The following is a 21,097-nucleotide window of genomic DNA, read 5'->3' on the forward strand; positions in this document are numbered from 1 at the left end:
TGAAATGTTCGCTGCAACCTGACTGTCTAGTGATTATTAGCGAGCAGCCGGAGAGTCAAGACCCTCCGGGGCCGTAAGTTTGACACCCCTGCAATAGAGGGCGAGGAGGAGGGTGAATGTGGTGAGAGCCTAATAAAGTTGACCCAGTGCTGAGTTGAATTTGCATCATACAGCCAGGGTACACTTAGTCAACGAACAGCTTATGGCCAATGGGGGGGGAAAAATGCATACCCAAACGCGCTTCAGCCCATCTTAAATGGAAAAAGGGAGAATCAGATGCTCGACTGAGGGACCGGAAAATAGCAAAAACATTCCTTATCCCAGGATACTTCAACTGGTGACTATCCGGGAGAATGGAGAAAAAAAGAGCACTCTATTTCTGTGTAAATCGGATAGATTTATTGACGGGACAAACAAACAATAGTCTTACGTTTCGGCACAAGTCTCCTTCATCAGAGCCTTGAGTAGGGAAAATGTGTGAGGCACCATATACCCTAGCCGGGGAGTGTCCCGCTTATCATGTTAATCAAACGTGTTGATAATGTCAATAGCAGTAGCAACTAGACCGGTTATTCAAACAGTATGATCATCATTCAAGATTCCTACACATGCATTCCACTTGAATAACAAAAGACAGAGAAATTAAGTAAGAAAAACATATTTTCAAAAAAGGTGCGAACGAGAGCTGTTCATTCAGACCCTTTGGCTCGACGCAAAGTGCCTCTCTGTAACAATTTCCTCGTAATATTGCCCCCTCTGGAGGAAAGAGAAACGTTCTCAATTCCCCAGAATGTCAAGGTTGAGGCTGAGCCATGATTGGTTGTGTTCAGCTATTCTTAATTTGAGCGCCCGTTTCGTCTGACCGACGTAAACAAGTCCACGTGGGCATTTGAGCATTAAACAACATTTGCTGTACTAAACTCAGCAAAAAAAGAAACAGCCCTTTTTCAGGACCCTGTCTTTCAAAGATAATTCGTAAAAATCCAAATCACTTCACAGATCTTCATTGTAAAGGCTTGTTCAATGAACCACAAACAATTAATGAACATGCATTTGTGGAACGGTCATTAAACACTAACAGCTTACAGAAGGTAGGCAATTAAGGTCACAGTTATGAAAACTTAGGACACTAAAGAGGCCTTTCTACTGACTCTGAAAACAGGCATGTTGCAAGGAGGCATGAGGACTGCAGATGTGGCCAGGGCAATACATTGCAATGTCCGTACTGTGAGACGCCTAAGACAGCGCTACAGGGAGACAGGACGGACAGCTGATCGTCCTCGCAGTGGCAGACCACGTGTAACAACACCTGCACAGGATCGGTACATCTGAACATCACACCTGAGGGACAGGTACCGGATGTCAACAACAACTGCCCGAGTTATACCAGGAACGCACAATCCCTCCATCAGTGCTCAGATTGTGCGCAATAGGGTGAGAGAGGCTGGACGGAGGGCTTGTAAGGCAGGTCCTCTCCATACATCACTGGCAACAACGTTGCCTATGGGCACAAACCCACCGTCGCTGGACCAGACAGGACTGGCAAAAAGTGCTCTTCACTGACGAGACACGGTTTTGTCTCACCAGGGGTGATGGTCGGATTCGCGTTTATCGTCGATGGAATGAACATTACACCCAGGCCTGTACTCTGGATCGGGAGGTGATTTGGAGGTGGAGGGTCCATCATGGTCTGGGGTGGTGTGTCACAGCATCATCGGACTGAGCTTGTTGTCATTGCAGGCAATCTCAACGCTGTGTGTTACAGGAAAGACATCCTCCTTCCTCATGTGGTACCCTTCCTGCAGGCTCATCCTGACATGCATGACAATGCCACCAGCCATACTGCTCGTTCTGTGCTTGATTTCCTGCACGACAGGAATGTCAGTGTTCTGCCATGGCCAGCGAAGAGCCCGGATCTCAATCCCATTGAGCACATCTGGAACCTGTTGGATCGGAGGGTGAGGGCCAGGGCCAATCCCCCCAGATATGTCCGGGAACTTGCAGGTGCCTTGGTGGAAGAGTGGGGTAACATCTCACAGCAATAACTTTTTTAGAGTTTACAATTTATTAAGTATTTTAACTTGTATTCTTTACCTGAGCGTGAGTGATCGAATACTTTTGTATCACTTGAATTGGAACAATGAGTACAATGACTGCAGCGGTAGAAACCATTTGGGGGACCTGGGAGCCAGGAAGAGGGTGCAGGATTCGGGAGCACACTGTGCACGACGCGGTCTCTGATATTGCGACCCCTCCAAAGACCCCACAGAGCATGTGAGCGGAGTTGAGCGGTTGGAAAAGACACGCTATGTTATCGACCCAAATCGTTCCTTTCTTTTAGCATGTGCACATAGTAAGTACACCATCACACTTTTGGTGACTTTTCAGATTCCACAATGATTCTTCAGGTTGTGGACACTACATCATCGCACTCCCTCTCTTGCTCTTGGTCCTCATCTTTGTAAGCCACCTTGATTTAGCACCTGTGTGTTTTATCAGTTTCTCTATGAAAATATTTAGCCAACTCCATGACAGTAGCTAAAGGAAGGGGCTATTAGCGGCATACAAGTAGACTTCAAATGCATGCTGGGATGCTAAATTGGTGCGGGCGAGAAGGCCAACGCTCCAGCCTTTGGGAATCTCGCTCCACGCTCCAGTCAAATTGGTCACGCTCCAGCTCCTCGCTCCGCTCCAGCTCCTCGCTCCACTCTGCTCTCACACTCTGCTCTCACACTCTGCTCTCACACTCTGCTCTCACACTCTGCTCTCACACTCTGCTCTGACACTGCTCCTAAACCAGTTCAGGAGAGGCTTCAGATGCAAAATCTTTGAGAGAGGGGACACTGGAGAATGTGCCAGTGTTTGAGGATCATGCTTTTTTATCTGCCCTTGTATTCAGTGGAAAAACAAAGGGGGGGGGGGGGGGGGGGGGCTCTATCAGTCTGTCGCGCTCGCTTATGAGACATGTTGACGAGACTGTCACTGTAGCCGTGTCCGAGGAACCTATCTTTCATTATTTTAGCTTTAGTCTCAGTTTCGCCTTTGTTAGGAATATTGAATTTTTAGAGGTTTAAGATGATTAGCGTCACACCTTAGGGGCTCGTTCCTAGATTATGGCCAACCTTTGTACACAAATACAAACAAATCTGCATACATAACGTGAATGCACACGCGCGCTCACACGCACTCAGACACACACATACACCTCACCCACCTACCGACCATGTGTTGGTATTAACAGTCTCTCTCTCTCTCTCTCTCTCTCTCTCTCTCTCTCTCTCCTCTCTCTCTCTCTCTCTCTCTCTCTCTCTCTCTCTCTCTCTCTCTCTCTCTCTCTCTCTCTCTCTCTCTCTCTCTCTCTCTCTCTCTCTCTCTCTCTCTCTCTCTCTCTCTCTCTCTCTCTCTCTCTCTCTCTCTCTCTCTCTCTCTCTCTCTCTCTCTCTCTCTCTCTCTCTCTCTCTCTCTTCCCCCCCCCCCCAGGTTTTACTTTACAAACTGGCATGGGACCAGTGAGAGTGAGTCTCCAGTGTGGAGACATTGTATCAGTAAACTGAGAGGAGGACTCAGCCCACAGAAGGTCCCAGAGGGTACACCCCTACTGGACTCTGCCTCCCTCGACTACTTGTTCTTCCAGGTACGCGCGCGTGCATGTGTGTGTGTCTATGGGAGGGTATGCACACTGTACATGTATGATTCACTACTCTTCCTAATTTCATTGGAACATTGGTCACCACATCAGGAATGTGACGATTTGTGTACACATGTGCCTTCCTGTATGGTTATGTATGAGTATATTGTGTGTGTGTTTCCAGGGCCAGAATGATTTCCAGAAGGGTCTGGCTGTGGTGCGTAGCCAGCAGAGTGAGGCGGAGCAGCACGAGATAGAGAATGAGTGTCTGGGCATGGCTGTATTGGCCATCACTCACTACGCTATGACCAAAGAAATACCTCTCTCTACTGCTTCCAATGACATCAGGTATAGATGACACACTCACACACAGACAATGTTCGCTCCAATTTATTTTAGGAACTGAGCAAATTTCAGGTCTGCCTAGGGCAATCTTGAACGTTTGATTAAATTCTGTGCAACTTCCAGGGTGCGTTTACTGTGAACACGGAGGCCATACCCGCTTTAAGTTACAGTTGTAGTGGTCAAGTAGGCTACTGTGGCTATTTGGCCTACCGTCAAAAACAATGGAGGAAATGGATCCCATAACATTTTAACATGGAAATAGCTGTTTTATCATTCAGCCTACAGTAGCAGCCAATGTGTGGTGTTCAGTGTAGGCCTACATTCCATGAGTCTTTTGAAAAAAACATGCAGGGCTTAACATTAACCTGTTTAACCACTTGTCCTTCAGACAAGGTGGTGACAAAAATGTTGTCTTTGATGCAAAAATAATAAATCAAATACATTATTATTCCCATACCATTATTACAAGGAATCAGACAAATTATGACATCCTCTGCCTATTGGCTACTCAAAATACAACACTGCCCCTTTTAAGACAAAAAAAAGCTCTTTACCTGACTGGCTTTTCAAAGATGTCTAGAAATGTACACATTTTGTGCTCTTGTAGGAAGCAATCACTCCCACAGTAGTGATCACAAATGATCTATAAATGGGCTAATAACTCACTAACTAGCAGCTACATGCAGCTCATGCTTTGATCTCAAAACAAGTGCATCTACTCACGACTGCTCATGCTGTAAACACAGTCCAGTTCAAAGTGAATGGCACAGATCCATATATGGCAATGTTCTATTTGCATATAGGCCTACTGCAGCTCTGCTTGGTTATGGCACACCGGTCTGTGTAGCGTACGGGCTGAGTCCTGCGTGTCAATGCAATAGAATCCTGAGCTGCACGCTCACGCACGAGCATAGTTTAGAGGGAACATTGCACACAGATATACTGTATAATCTGTACACACATACACACGTACCTGTTCACAAATGGAAAGGGAAGACAATGTCCCTAATTCCTCCACTGACTGCATCTATCCCCCTCCATTTACCAATCCCTTTCTCCTCCCGCTCTCTCCAGCTACAAGCGTTTTATCCCGGAGAACCTGAACAGGAGCATTAAACAGCGCAACATCCTCACCCGGCTCCGCATCAACAACGTCTTCAAGAACTTCCTGAATGAGTTCAACAGTCGCACGATGCAGGACAGCAACATCACGCTGTACGACCTGAAGATCAAATACCTGTCCACCCTGGAAGGCCTCACCCGGGGCCTGGGGAGGGAGGTGTTGGAGCCCAGGGCCCTGATACTTACCCAGGAGGGAGAGACAAACGGAGGGCTGAGCGATGGACCTGATCCCTCCCTGGCCATAGAGGTCCAGGTTACTGGGACCACAGGGATCTCCTACAGGAGGAAGCCCCCTAATGTGAGTGGGAAGGTGGGGAGGTTAAAGGAGTTGGTGTGAGATTTCTGGTTGAGATATGTTAGAATGTCTAACATTAGACTTTTGGTTGAGATATATCTGGATAGGGAGTGATTTTGGAAGGTATTGATGAAGTATCTGAATGTATTTTGAAACTGATCTATGAGAAATCTTATGACAATGCATTTTTGCTTTTATTGGCAATAGAATACCCTGATGCTGAAAGAGAAGACAAAGTCCAAGAAGAACAAGCTTGAGGGCAAACAGAAGAAGGACAAGAAGAACGACGCCAGCGACGACTGGGTGACGTTCTGTGACTTTCACGAGATCACACACATCGTTATCAAAGAGTCCTCTGTCACCATCTTCAGACAGGATAACAAGAAGATGGTAAGATAAGCGCATGCAAACACACACACTCCCAATACTGCTTGAGCTAGATTATGCCGATTTAAACAGTGACAGCAGCATATTTAGTGTTTAATTCATTCATTCATTCATTCATTAATTGGTCTCAGGTTATCTCTTCTGTACTGTCTCCGCTCCAGCCAGCTAGTTCAAATGTCACCGGGCCTAACAGCCAGCCAACCTAGCCCAGGAACAAATCATCTGATTAGTAGTCTGTGTTTAGATGAGATTAGATTACCATTAGACATTCCTCTGTTAAGAATAGAGCTATGTACAGGAAAAGACTACAGTTACTGAGTGTGTGTGTACAGTACTTACAGTGTTGCCCTAATTCTGTGGGACTGAAATGATCACTGTGACTGCATGCCACGGCTTGTAAGTGTGCTACCTGTTGCATCAGACCAAGCTAACTGAACCTCGTAAAAACAAGCTCCTTGAAGATATGCAGTCTAGGGCACTAAGGAAAGGAGATGAGAAAAGGAATCTACAAGAAAGGAAGATAGTGGAGTGTTTTGGAACACAGACTAAGGTGTCAGCTAATGGGAAGCAGGTTGGTATTTATTGGGATGAATCTTGAAATGTTATTGGTCACATACACACGGTTAGCAGATTATTGCAAGTGTAAAGAAATGCTTGTGCTTCTAGTTCCGACAGTGCAGCAATATCTAACATGTAATCTAACAATTCCACAACTACCTAATATACACATCTAAGTGAAGGAATCGAATAAGAACATATACTTATAAATATATGGATGAGCAATGACGGAGCGGCATAGGCAAGATGCAATAGATGGTATAAAATACAGTATATACATATGAGATGTGTAATGCAAGATATGTAAACATTATTAAAGTGACTAGTGATCCATTTATTAAAGTGGCCAATGATGTCAGGTCTGTATGTAGGCAGCAGCCTCTCTGTGTTAGTGATGGCTGTTTAACAGTCTGATGGCCTTGAGATAGAAGCTGTTCAGTCTCTCGGTCCCAGCTTTGATGCACCTGTACTGACCTCGCCTTCTGGATGGTAGCGGGGTGAACAGGCAGTGGCTCGGGTGGTTGTTGTCCTTGATGATCTTTTTGGCCTTCCTGTGACATCGGGTGGTGTAGGTGTCCTGGAGGGCAGGTAGTTTGCCCCCGGTGATGCATTGTGCAGACCGCACCACCCTCTGGAGAGCCTTGCGATTTGATTTATTGGGATGAATCCTGTCCTGGAGGCAGCTCTGCAGAGTGGTCACTAGCTGGACTAGCCACAAAGTCATCAAATCTGATTTTAAAGCTAATCTTAACTACCCTGCTAACCTTATGCCCAACCTTAAACGAAGACCAAAAAGCTCATTTTTATTAGCATACATTTTTTACGACATAGCCAATTTGAACTTTGCTGTGGAAACCGCTGAGCTCTGCCTCAGGACAAGATTCATCCCAATAAATGTCAACCTGCTAATGGGGATCCAAATAATGACGAATGAATCAAGTATTGAATGTAATGATTTATGAAGTATTTTTTACTATTGTTTAACCCGATTGTCCTCTAGGAGGTGCAGCTGGAGTTTAGAGGCGAGGCGCTGGCATTCGCTGCTCTGGTGGACGGGTATTTCCGTCTGACGGTGGATGCCCATCACTACCTGTGTACAGAGGTGGCTCCTTCTTCTGTGGTGCAGAACCTACAGAACTGCTGTCATGGACCTATCTGGTCAGTAATCACACACACACACTCTCTCTCTCTTTTTTTTCTCTCTGTCTGGCTTTTGTTCTCTCTCCCCATTTCCGTCTTTATCTCCCCCCTCATCTCTCTAGTCTCCTAACCTCTCTTCTCGTCCTTCTACCTTTCTCTATCTGTTTCATTTGTCTTAATCTACTGTCGAGTATCGGGGGTTTGACTGTTGTCTCCTGCAGTACGGAGTATGCCAACCAGAAGCTTCGTCAGGAGGGCAACGAGGAGGGAACCTATGTCCTGCGCTGGTCCTGTACTGACTACCATTACATCATCATGACCGTGGTCTGCAAAGAGGTAACAAGTACTTACCTGGCATGGGAGACATCTTGATTACGAAAGAGGCGAGACCATTGCACTCTGGCCATGCTGACCCCTGTGAATTCCCCCAAATGTGGGTATCTTGACTGCATAATTTCCGGTATCATTTCCGGTAATGGGAAACTGCGTCCACACTCGACGCTGAAATTAGGGCGGCAGGTAGCCTAGCAGTTAGAGCGCTGGGCCAGTAATCGAAAGGTCGCTAGTTGGAATCGCGGAGCTGACAAGGTGACAAGTCTGTCAATGTGCCCTTGCGTAAGGCACTTAACCCTAATTTATCCAAGGTTTCATTGGTATGGCCAGGGTCGAAATGGCAGACCCTGACCGTGACCCCACTCTCCGAGGGTGTCTCAGGGAGAGTTGGGATATGCAAAAAAACGAACATTTCCAATTCACACATGCGTATTAATACACGTTTGTAGAATAGGACGAATATATCACACACCGTCTTGAGAACAAATTATTTTTTGCAGGCAGAGAGAGTTGGTTGTTAATAACTGAGGTGGAACGAATGGAGAAGTCTGATAAAAAAGCCAAAACAACAAAGTTCAGAGATAATCACACAAGGAAGTGACTAGGAGCTGTCTGATAAACAGTTACAACACAGATGATACCAAAACATGATACACACACACACACACACACACACACACACACACACACACACACACACACACACACACACACACACACACACACACACACACACACACACACACACACACACACACACACACACACACACACACAGAGGATGTCCTCTTCAAACAATGTGTGGTTACTGTCAAAACAACAGCCTGGCAGTCTGGTGTGTATATCACATTACCATGGTTAGATAAGTTGAACTCCCATCAGTGAAAACTGTGTGTGTTTGTCTGTGTGTGTGGGGGGGGGGGGGGTTGAGTGTGTTCTTGTTTGGGGCATCTCAATTCAATTCTCAATTCTCTTAAATTAATTTGGTGATAGTCAATAGCATGTGCCTTACTGTACATGCTGACTGGGTTTTGTTCCATGCAGTATGCAGTGGACAACAGTTTGTTTTATCCTGCCTAACTCTCTCCCCCTTTCCCCCCCTGATTTCCCCTTTCCTTCTCTCCTTCCCTTCATCTACCGCTTCCTCCCCCCTCTCCAGTTGGATCTGTGTGAGTCGAGGCAGGTGCATCTGTATAAGAACTTCCAGATCGAGGTGGGTTCTGAGGGATTCCGTCTGTATGGGACCGATACCTACAGATCTTCTCTCAGAGAGCTGCTAGACCACCTGGCTAGACAGAACCTCCGTACGGACAACCTCCACTTCCAGCTCAGACGCTGCTGCCCCCCACAGCCCAGAGGTATGAGGAGAGACACAAATATTCAGTACACACACACACACTTTCACTTCAACTTTTAGTGCTTTTATTTCAGCCCCTCAGAATGTCATGTTGGTCTTTCTATACATGTAATGCACACACAAGCACGCATATTGAACTGAGCCCTCTGCGTGACTTGGTTCTGGTCAACTGAAAGGATGTCCCTTTTAGTACCTGTTTACACCAGGAGCTCTAGTTTCACTTAGCGACACTGCCTCACCATGATTACCACTCACCTAACCCTCTGGGGGTAACTGTGTGCATCTGTGTATAGGTGTGGCTATGTGTTTTTGCAAGCGTATGTGTCTGTGTGTGTGAGAACCCTGTCTTGTTTACGTCCTCTGTGTGTGTGTGTGTGTGTGTGTGTGTGTGTGTGTGTGTGTGTGTGTGTGTGTGTGTGCCAGTGCGTGAGAGGCAAGGAAAGGAAGACTAAGTAGTACTGTGGTTTCCTGAGCACATCTCCTCCTCTGTTTACTGCAGACAGGCGTGAGAGGTGGAGGTGTGTGTGTGGGGGTTGTTATGATGAAATATTTTGCCTGCTATGATGGGCCTGTCACAAGGGTGGAGCATCATTTGTGTTTTGATTTGGTGTGTGTGTGGGGGGGGGGGGGTTGTTATGATGAAATATTTTGCCTGCTATGATGGGCCTGTCACAAGGGTGGAGCACCATTTGTGTTTTGATTTTGTTGTGTGTGTATTGAAAACCACAGAGTTCTCTTTGTCACAACATCATTTCCTCCTCTCCACCCAGCCACACACTGATAATGATTCTAATATATCTACTACTCTACATTGCATTTTTATTACACTGTTTATACACACCAAGTATGTACAGTCGTGGCCAAAAGTTTGCATATAATTTGCATATACAGTGGGGAGAACAAGTATTTGATACACTGCCGATTTTGCAGGTTTTCCTACTTACAAAGCATGTAGAGGTCTGTAATTTTTATCATAGGTACACTTCAACTGTGAGAGACGGAATCTAAAACAAAAATCCAGAAAATCACATTGTATGATTTTTAAGTAATTAATTTGCATTTTATTGCATGACATAAGTATTTGATCACCTACCAACCAGTAAGAATTCCGGCTCTCACAGACCTGTTAGTTTTTCTTTAAGAAGCCCTCCTGTTCTCCACTCATTACCTGTATTAACTGCACCTGTTTGAACTCGTTACCTGTATAAAAGACACCTGTCCACACACTCAATCAAACAGACTCCAACCTCTCCACAATGGCCAAGACCAGAGAGCTGTATAAGGACATCAGGGATAAAATTGTAGACATGCAACAGGCTGGGATGGGCTACAGGACAATAGGCAAGCAGCTTGGTGAGAAGGCAACAACTGTTGGCGCAATTATTAGAAAATGGAAGAAGTTCAAGATGACGGTCAATCACCCTCGGTCTGGGGCTCCATGCAAGATCTCACCTCGTGGGGCATCAATGATCATGAGGAAGGTGAGTTATCAGCCCAGAACTACACGGCAGGACCTGGTCAATGACCTGAAGAGAGCTGGGACCACAGTCTCAAAGAAAACCATTAGTAACACACTACACCGTCATGGATTAAAATCCTGCAGCGCACGCAAGGTCCACCTGCTCAAGCCAGCGCATGTCCAGGCCCGTCTGAAGTTTGCCAATGACCATCTGGATGATCCAGAGGAGGAATGGGAGAAGGTCATGTGGTCTGATGAGACAAAAATAGAGCTTTTTGGTCTAAACTCCACTCGCCGTGTTTGGAGGAAGAAGAAGGATGAGTACAACCCCAAGAACACCATCCCAACCGTGAAGCATGGAGGTGGAAACATCATTCTTTGGGGATGCTTTTCTGCAAAGGGTACAGGATGACTGCACCGTATTGAGGGGAGGATGGATGGGGCCATGTATCGCGAGATCTTGGCCAACAACCTCCTTCCCTCAGTAAGAGCATTGAAGATGGGTCGTGGCTGGGTCTTCCAGCATGACAACGACCCGAAACACACAGCCAGGGCAACTAAGGAGTGGCGCCGTAAGAAGCATCTCAAGGTCCTGGAGTGGCCTAGCCAGTCTCCAGACCTGAACCCAATAGAAAATCTTTGGAGGGAGCTGAAAGTCCGTATTGCCCAGCGACAGCCCCGAAACCTGAAGGATCTGGAGAAGATCTGTATGGAGGAGTGGGCCAAAATCCCTGCTGCAGTGTGTGCAAACCTGGTCAAGAACTACAGGAAACGTATGATCTCTGTAATTGCAAACAAAGGTTTCTGTACCAAATATTAAGATCTGCTTTTCTGATGTATCAAATACTTATGTCATGCAATAAAATGCAAATTAATTACTTAAAAATCATACAATGTGATTTTCTGGATTTTTGTTTTAGATTCCGTCTCTCATAGTTGAAGTGTACCCATGATAGAAATTACAGACCTCTACATGCTTTGTAAGTAGGAAAACCTGCAAAATCGGCAGTGTATCAAATACTTGTTCTCCCCACTGTACACCAGAATGTTGGCGCAGTGGTAGCTGCGCCACCAGAGTCTCTGGGTTCGCGCCCAGGCTCTGTCGCAGCCGGCCGCAACCGGGAGATCCGTGGGGCGACGCACAATTGGCATAGCGTCGTCCGGGTTAGGGAGGGTTTGGCCGGTAGGGAGGGTTTGGCCGGTAGGGATATCCTTGTCTCAGTATGTAAAAATGTAATAAAATGTATGCACTCTACTGTAAGTCGCTCTGGATAAGAGCGTCTGCTAAATGACTAAAATGTAAAATGTAAATGTAAGAGTGATCAGATAAATTGCAATTAATTGCAAAGTCCCTCTTTGACATGCAAATTAACTGAATCCCCAAAATACATTTCCACTGCATTTCAGCCCTGCCACAAAAGGACCAGCTGACATCATGTCAGTGATTCTCTCGTTAACACAGGTGTGAGTGTTGACGAGGACAAAGCTGGAGATCACTCTGTCATGCTGATTGAGTTCGAATAACAGACTGGAAGCTTCAAAAGGAGGGTGGTGCTTGGAATCATTGTTCTTCCTCTGTCAACCATGGTTACCTGCAAGGAAACACATGCCGTCATCATTGCTTTGCACAAAAAGGGCTTCACAGGCAAGGATATTGCTCCCAGTAAGATTGCACCTAAATCAACCATTTATCGGATGATCAAAAACTTCAAGGAGAGCGGTTCAATTGTTGTGAAGAAGGCTTCAGGGCGCCCAAGAAAGTCCAGCAAGCGCCAGGACCGTCTCCTAAAGTTAATTCAGCTGCGGGATCGGGGCACCACCAGTACAGAGCTTGCGCAGGATTGGCAGCAGGCAGGTATGTGCATCTGCACGCACAGTGAGGTGAAGACTTTTGGAGGATGGCCTGGTGTCAAGAAGGGCAGCAAAGAAGCCACTTCTCTCCAGGAAAAGCATCAGGGACAGACTGATATTCTGCAAAAGTTACAGGTATTGGACTCCTGTGGACTGGGGTAAGGTCATTTTCTCTGATAAATCCCCTTTCCGATTGTATGGGGCATCCGGAAAACAGCTTGTCCGGAGAAGACAGGTGTGCGCTACCATTAGTCCTGTGTCATGCAAACAGTAAAGCATCCTGAGACCATTCATGTGTGGGGTTGCTTCTCAGCCAAGGGAGTGGGTTCACTCACAATTTTGCCTAAGAACACAGCCATGAATAAAGAATGGTACCAACACATCCTCCGAGAGCAACTTCTCCCAACCATCGAGGAACAGTTTGGTGACGAACAATGCCTTTTCCAGCATGATGGAGCACCTTGCCATAAGGCAAAAGTAATAACTAAGTGGCTTGGGAACAAAACATTGATATTGTGGGTCCATGGCCAGGAAACTCACCAGACCTTAATCCCATTGAGAACTTGTGGTCAATCCTCAAGAGGCAGGTGGACAAACAAAAACCCACAAATTCTGACAAACTCCCAAGCATTGATTATGCAAGAATGGGCTGCCATCAGTCAGGATGTGGCCCAGAAGTTAATTGACAGCATGCCAGGGCAGATTGCAGAGGTCTTGAAAAAGAAGGGTCAACACTGCAAATATTGACTCTTTGCATCAACTTCATGTAATTGTCAATAAAAGCCTTTGACAATTATGAAATGCTTGTAATTATACTTCAGTATTCCATAGTAACATCTGACAAAAAAGACACTGAAGCAGCAAACTTTGTGGAAATTAATATTTGTGTCATTCTCAACTTTTGGCCATGACTGTATATACTGAATTATATACTGGTTCTCTTTCAAGTATTTGTTTTGGTATTTCACTTATGGGATACGCCCCCAGCGTATTTGTCATAAAACTTTATTTCACTACACCATCCATGATTGGCTGGACGTCGTGATGTGTGCGTCGGGGAATGGTGTCCCTCCTACCCTATAAAAGGTCTGACGCAGCATCTCTGAGTCATTCAAGCACCTCTTCTCGCTTTTCATCAGAAACGTTACCTCGACACGACTGCCTTTTCCAGAAGTAGCTAAACTGTCTTCAGACGTGAGCTTACAACTCGCTCGACAGGCGCTATTCTCTGGACTGTGCGGTAGTGGCAATTTTCCTTTTCCTTCACCATAGTTAGAGGAAGATTCTTTGAGGAAGAATCTTCGGCTAACTCTTTTCCCGACAAAGTTAGCTGTATCCAAACAGTGACTACTCATAAGCAAGCTAGCCACCACGCTAGCTAGCTTCAAAGTTTTGTGGTTTAACTTGGACAATAAATGTTTTTTTACTACCTACTACCAAGCTATCTTGTCTATCTATTTGGAAATGGTATCCGGCCATCACACAAGTGCCACCATTGGAGATAAACCACTAATCGCTAGCTACCTAACTAGACTGTGCCCTCTTCATGGTGAAGAGTCTCCGTCGCACGCCAAGCTAGCCTGAGTCAACAGGATCCTAACATGGGGCTGACATCCCCAATGGCTCATTAGAGGCGATGGATATCCCCACAGGGAATCTCGGAGCGACAGCTAGCACTAGCTGGGACGACCAGCTTGAAGCCACTGCCCCACTGTTGGAGGACTCCAGCAATGACCTCGCTGCCTCCCTGCCGGGCTTCCTGATATCAGACGACAACGACTCCATGGGGCTTTCCCGACAGCACCCATTTGGAATCATCAGATGGAGGCAATGACTCCTTCATCCCCTCAGGCCGCCACGCCTCCTGCCGGGGAATCCGAAACCGGCTCTCGGTGTGGACCTGCAGGACGTGTGCAAACGCACTTCAGATAAACTGTTGATTCCTTTGCCTAATACAGTAGCAGAGACCACCACGTCCCGCTACGAAGGTAAGCTACCCAAAGCCAAATGGGCAGCCAGGCAATTTATACCAGTTTTCCCAGAATGCCTGGAGGAGGTTATCCATACCTGGAATAGACCTTTCTCCTCCAAGAACCCTGTCCAAGGTGGGTCGTGTTGGACTGTGTTGACATGGAAGGGATTGGGCTTGCCCACATGACCCCCCCCATCGACCCAATGGTAGCTTCCCATCTACACCCCAGCCAGAAGTCCTCCATGAGCTCGACTGGTCCCACCTTACCAGCCAAGTACGAGTGCATTCAGTCCTCCGTGACAGAGGTCTACAAGTTGGTCGCCACAGCGGTGACGGGGCTCAGCACCGCTTCCATGACCTCGGCATACCAAGCTGAGCTACAGGAAGAGATAACGGTCACACCGGAGCCAAGTTTGTGAGACGAGAGCTGCATTGCCACAGACCTCAAGCTTAAAGCTGCCGTTGAGGTGTCGGGAAGAGTGATGGGGCTCATGATATCCCAGGAGAGGGTGCGATGGCTCAATCTATCAACGGTATCTGACAGTGAGAATCTGAAGATTCTGGATGCTCTCGTTGGCCTTTTTGGTCCCACCATTGAGAAACGGTGTGAGGAGAAGAAGAGGGAGCCCTCCAGCTCTGTCTGCCCAGTAAGATACAGCCCAGTGCCTCCCCTGTGCCTGGCTCCACCTTCGCCCAGGCTGCAGCAGGTCAAAACCCCTTTAAGATCCCCAGCACCCTAGGCTGCGAGCCCAAGGCAGCAGAGAACCTCGGACCCTAAAGGCCACTGGTCTAAGAAGCCTCCCTTCCCACCCATGGCCCCAAGGAGCCAACCGGCCCCTAACCCCACCCAGGGGGTAAGGAAGATGCGGACGGCCTAGTGGTGTCCCCATTGCCAGAGAGGCGAGAACGGCCTCCCCCAAGCGCATTTCTATCTCCACCACCAGTCCTGAGCCTGTTCCAGGGTGCAAGTTCGCAGGCACCTGCATACCGGGCCCAAGTCGGTGGTCACAGAGTACAGCCCAAAGAGAAAAGACAATGTCCAGGTGGATGCTTCTACAAGACCCCCCTCTCGTCTCACAAACTCTCCCCAATGTCAGTTCACTTTTTTTTTGTATCCCACTAGCACAACCAGGCTACAGGCCAAGGGTGCAGTCAGACATGTTGTTTCTCACGAAATCAAAACAAACAGTGTGCCTCCCTATAACCGCTCCTTCTGTGGTGATAGGCCACAAAAGCACTCTCCCAGTGCGGGCCAGCCGTGCATGTGCAGCGCTTCGCGGACTCATACACTCTCCCCCCGACAAAGGCTGCTGCTCTCTCTCGGAGAGGAGAGAGATCTGGCGGGCATGCGCAGTGTCAAACTGGGTACAGGGCACGATAGACTACAATTCCCTGTCACCCGTCTCGGTTCAAAGGAATCGGCGCTCAGGCTCAGGGGGAATCAGAGCCTGTCCTCTGGGAAATCACATCACTAATAGGTATAATGGCAATAATAAGTGTTCCTCCCAAGCAAAGCCACTGCGGTTCTTACTCAAGTTATACACCCGATCATAGATCTACAGACTTTGAAAGTACGCGTTCAGAATGTTGACACACACTGCTCTGCTACATTATTTGCGCCCAGGCGATTGGTTCGTATCCGTCGACCTGAAGGACGCTTACTTTCACATCTGAATATACTCTCCTCACAGGACATTTCTCAGATTTTCTTTTCCAGGGCGTAATCTATGAATTTCTGGTTCTCCCTTTTGGACTCTCACTGTCACCTCTAAGAGGGAGGGGCATTCGGCTGATGGCGTACATAGACGATTAGCTGCTGTGCGCTCAATCGAGACGACAATTCTTAGTCTGCTCTTGGAATGCCTGAAATTTCTCGGTTTCAGAATAAACACAGTAAAGAGCATTCTGATTCCCACGCAGACAATCTCTTTCCTAGGTCTAACCCTAGATTCGGTATCATTCAAGCTTGCCTCAAGGAAACGTATAAGAACATTCCAGAATTGCCTAGCACTTTTTCGCAGAGGGAACCTGGTCTCTTTCAAAACATGCCTAAGGCTGTGAGGTTTGATGGCATCGGCTTTAGTGGTCATCCCATTAGGACGCTTGAATATGAAAGGGTTTCAATGCTGGGTCTCTTCTTTAGGTCCCAATACATCACGAACATCACCATGTACAGATCTCCATAGATTGCACGGTAGCACTGCACTCCTGGAGAGACCCGACATTTCTGTCACAGGGTGTCCAGATGGACACTGTTTTAGCCAAACCATTAGTCCTGACAGACACATCTCTCTCGGGTTGGGGTGCAACCCATGAGGTGCTGAACGGGGTGTGGGGACCCCATCTCTGTTCCACTCACATAAACTGCCTGGAACTCCTTGCAGTAAAGTTGTTTCTCCCATTTATGGAGGGTCTGTCACGACTTCCACCAAAGGTGGTTCCTCTCCCTGTTCGGGCGGTGCTCGGTGGTCGGCGTTGCCGGCCTACTAGCCATCACCGATCCTTTTTTCCTTTTCCATTTGTTTTGTCTTTGGTTTTGTCTTTGTTTTTTTTGTTGTTTTTTTCCCCCCGTTTCTCCCCAAATTCATAGTATCCAATTGTTAGTAGTTACTATCTTGTCTCATCGCTACAACTCCCGTACGGGCTCGGGAGAGACGAAGGTCGAAAGCCATGCGTCCTCCGAAACACAACCCAACCAAGCCGCACTGCTTCTTAACACAGTGCGCATCCAACCCGGAAGCCAGCCGCACCAATGTGTCGGAGGAAACACTGTGCACCTGGCGACCTGGTTAGCGTGCACTGCGCCCGGCCCGCCACAGGAGTAGCTAGTGCGCGATGAGACAAGGATATCCCTACCGGCCAAACCCTCCCTAACCCGGACGACGCTAGGCCAATTGTGCGTCGCCCCATGGACCTCCCGGTCGCGGCCGGTTGCGACAGAGCCTGGGCTCGGACCCAGAGTCTCTGGTGGCACAGACCACTGCGCCACCCAGACCACTGCGCCACCCAGACCACTGCGCCACCCAGACCACTGTCCTAGACCACTGCGCCACCCGGGAGGCCCTTGTCTTTGGTTCTTTCACACCTGGTTTCATTTGCTTTAAATTCTGTGTGTATAATTACCCCTGTTGCCTGCCTAGGTTTGTGCGGGATTATTCGTGTGATGTTGCTCGTTAAGGTTGTGCCTTATTTGTTTTCACGTATTATACCAAGTGTGTATAAGTTTAGGAGCGTTGTTTTTTCCTCCTTCCATGAGTAACTGGTTTCTCTTTTTGTCGAGGGCGTTTATTTTGGTACCTGACCTATATGTTTGTGGACTTGCCTATTTAAAAAAAAAACGCATCTCGGACATCTCTGCTCTCCTGCGCTTGACTCCTTCACCTACCTCTGAACACAATCTCGTAACAGGGTCGTCATGTTCTAGTCAGAACAGACAATACCACGGTTGTGGCTTACATAAACAGACAAGGGGGACTGCGGTCCCCTCACTTACACACACTGGCACACAGACTGATTATGTGGAGCAGTGTGCATGTCCAGTCAATGAGAGCTATTCATGAACCAGTAGTGCTGAATTTGGGGACGTGTTTACCCTCCTGGGGGAACCCTCTATATGGGGAGTGGAAGTTAGCCAATCAGGTTTGGATGCGCTTCGGCATTCCAGCAGTGGATCTTTATGCATCGAGGGAGAATACACAGTGTCCACTGTTCTTTTCCCTGAGGGATCTGGATGCACCGACCGGGATGGACGCGTTGGCATATGAGTGGCCACGTGACCTCCTGTATTCATTCCCCCTACTGGCCCTGATCGCTCTCTCTCCCCACCCATTAGCCAGGGTGCGGGAGAAGGGTCTGTTTCTCATACTAATAGTGCCTCATTGGCCAGAAAGACACTGGCTAGCGGAGATCACTCAACTACTATGCGGTCAGCTGTGGCACCTCCCGCTGCATTGGGACCTACTGTGCCAGGAGCGCAGGGAGATTTTCCAACCTCACCCGGAACGGTTGGCACTCTGGGCATGGCCCATGAACGGCTTATTTTGAACACTGCCGGGCTTCCCCAAAATCACATTTAGACTGTTGAGTGCTCGAGCCTCATCCACCTGGTCTCTTTATGATTTGTAAATGGCATGTGTTTGAGGAATGGCGTACCAATTCACAGACCGTGACGTTCCAGTGCTCTGTCCCGCTAATCCTGTCGTTTACACAGGAATTATTAGACAAAGGAAAGGCCTTTTCTACTACTAAGGTATGTCTGGCAGCTATTTCGGCTTGTCATGTGGGTTTTGGGAGCACAACAGTAGGGCAACATCCGTTTTTCCCGTTTTATGAACGGTGCACGTCGTTTGAGTCCAGGGTCCAAACAGCTTGCCCTGTCATGGGACTTATCAGTTGTTTTGGATGCTCTATGCCAACAGCCTTTTGAGCCCTTGGATCAAGTGGAGGTTAAGATACTTTCATTTACGGCAGCACTGTTACTAGCGTTGGCCTCTGCCAAGCGTGCAAGCGACATTCACACGCTCTCAGTGCACTCGTCATGTACACAGTTTGCTCCTGGTAACGACAGGGTGTCATTGCGGCCGAACCCCCGCCTTTATCCCTAAGGTTACTAACCCATATTTGACGTGTCTTCCCCTTGAGCTGATAGCTTTCTATCCCCCACCCGGAACGAATGGTTGCATATGTTCACCCTCTGTGCATCTTCATGGACAGGACTAAGGGGTTTAGAAACTGTGATCAGTTGTTCATTTCCTGCGCGAAACCTTACATGGGTAAAGCACTCCCTAAACAACGCCTCTCCCACTAGATAGTGGGGGCTATCGCTTTGGTAAAAGTATTCAGTCTCCTGCTGGCCTACTGGCTCATTCCACAAGAGAAATGGCTGCGGTCTGGGCTTTATTTAAGGGCATATTTATCCAAGATATTTGCTCAGCAGCGAGTTGGGCTTCATCTCATACGTTTGCAAAGTTTTATAGGCTCGATGTCACTGCACCAACACTGGCGCATACTGTTTTAGGTGTAGGATTTTCTGAGGGCCAGGGCCCGTTTGTGTGATGAGTCGCACAATGCAGTCGGTTGTCAGGATAAGCTTGTCTGGCAATACGGGAGTTCGTATATACCATAAGTGAAATACCGAAATTAATACTTGAAAGAGAACTTTAGGTTACGACCGTAACCCCGGTTTTCTGACAGTATGAGTGAGGTATTTCACCAGACCACCCGCCTTGCAGGAGAGAGGAAGGGATGTTGCTTATTTTGAATGACTTTACGTTGGGCCTTTTTATAAGGTAGGAGGGATGCCCCTCCCCGACGACACACGTCGTGACTTCCAGCCAATCATGGCTGGTGTAGTGTATTAAAGGCTTCTCAAGAATACACTGGGGGCGTATCCCATAAGTATACTATCATACTACACTATATACAAAATCAAGTGGATTCGGCTATTTCAGCCACACCTGTTGCTGACAGGTGTATAAAATCGAGCACACAGCCATGCAATATTTTGTTGTTGCGTGGCCTCATGAACACAACCCTGGTGTGTGTTCTGTGTTGCACTTGCTAGTGTGTGTGTGTGTGTGTGTGTGTGTGTGTGTGTGTGTGTGTGTGTGTGTGTGTGTGTGTGTGTGTGTGTGTGTGTGTGTGTGTGTTTTCACTGGCTAATATGGAGTGTGTGTGTGTGTGTGTGTGTGTGTGTGTGTGTGTGTGTGTGTGTGTGTGTGTGTGTGTGTGTGTGTGTGTGTGTGTGTGTGTGTGTGTGTGTGTGTGTGTGTGTGTGTGTGTGTTTTTTCACTGGCTAATATGGAGTATGTGTGTGTTTCAGAGGTGTCCAACCTGCTGGTAGTAACTAAGGAACGAGTGCTGGTCCCCCAGACACCCCTGCAGGAGAGCCAACTCAGCTTCCACAGGATCCTCAAGGAGGAGATCTTACAGGTACAGTACCACACACCGTACCAGGCACGTGTGCCCCAGCACCTGCCCGTTTACCCTCCTACTCGCCAAGTGCCCTTTTGGGTGATGAGTGAGGTATTTCACCAGACCATCCTATATATATATATATTATTATTTTTATTTTTTTAATTGTGTGCAGTAGCCCTAATACATATTGGCTATATGCCTTGCCTACCAATATTGTTATTCTCAGACCATATTTCATTTCAAAATTCGAGCTTTGATATCAAAATAGATCTGTGGGCGTATCACTTGCGAGGCACAGCTGAGCATAAATTTAAATAATTTTACTGGACTGATGTTACCAGCATCTGATGGTCAGTCTGAGCGGAGGGAGGGAGAGAGCAGCAGAGGGTCTAGCTCTCACGGTCCCTGCTCTCTCCTTTTCTCTGGTGAGACTGACCAGAGGGGACATTGTCCTCCACCTGATGCCGAAACTCAATTCGCACTGCATCCGCCTCAGGCACAAGTTCATGTTGTTCCTATGACGAGAGAAAGTTAAATATTACTTAATATTAAAATAGACACGACGAGATGCTAAATATAAAACGCAGGCCTATCGACACACTTGGCTACTCATTCACTGCAGCTGCAGCGCGAGTGGAATTAGGGAGCGTGTTTTATGTTTTGTAAAAGTACTGAAATAAAAACTTAGACATGAACTCACTCATAAAAACAGCAGCTCTTTGCTGTATTCTTTC

The 21,097-nt window shown here is 47.4% G+C and overlaps 1 protein-coding gene across 3 annotated transcripts in view; it reads left to right on the forward strand.

Annotated features, from left to right (window-relative positions):
* The window catches only part of LOC139577550 (tyrosine-protein kinase JAK1-like), an 81,826-nt gene that overhangs the window by 39,692 nt on the left and 21,037 nt on the right, over positions 1-21,097 (forward strand). For all 3 annotated transcript variants that reach the window (XM_071404602.1, XM_071404603.1, XM_071404604.1), the window contains 8 exons: positions 3,481-3,634; positions 3,813-3,976; positions 5,048-5,393; positions 5,598-5,780; positions 7,336-7,493; positions 7,697-7,811; positions 8,968-9,166; positions 20,269-20,378. In XM_071404602.1, coding sequence (XP_071260703.1) covers positions 3,481-3,634; positions 3,813-3,976; positions 5,048-5,393; positions 5,598-5,780; positions 7,336-7,493; positions 7,697-7,811; positions 8,968-9,166; positions 20,269-20,378 — 1,429 coding nt within the window. The remainder of the gene's footprint in view (positions 1-3,480; positions 3,635-3,812; positions 3,977-5,047; positions 5,394-5,597; positions 5,781-7,335; positions 7,494-7,696; positions 7,812-8,967; positions 9,167-20,268; positions 20,379-21,097) is intronic.

Source organism: Salvelinus alpinus, chromosome 6 (assembly GCF_045679555.1).
Source record: "Salvelinus alpinus chromosome 6, SLU_Salpinus.1, whole genome shotgun sequence".
NCBI lineage: Eukaryota > Metazoa > Chordata > Actinopteri > Salmoniformes > Salmonidae > Salvelinus > Salvelinus alpinus.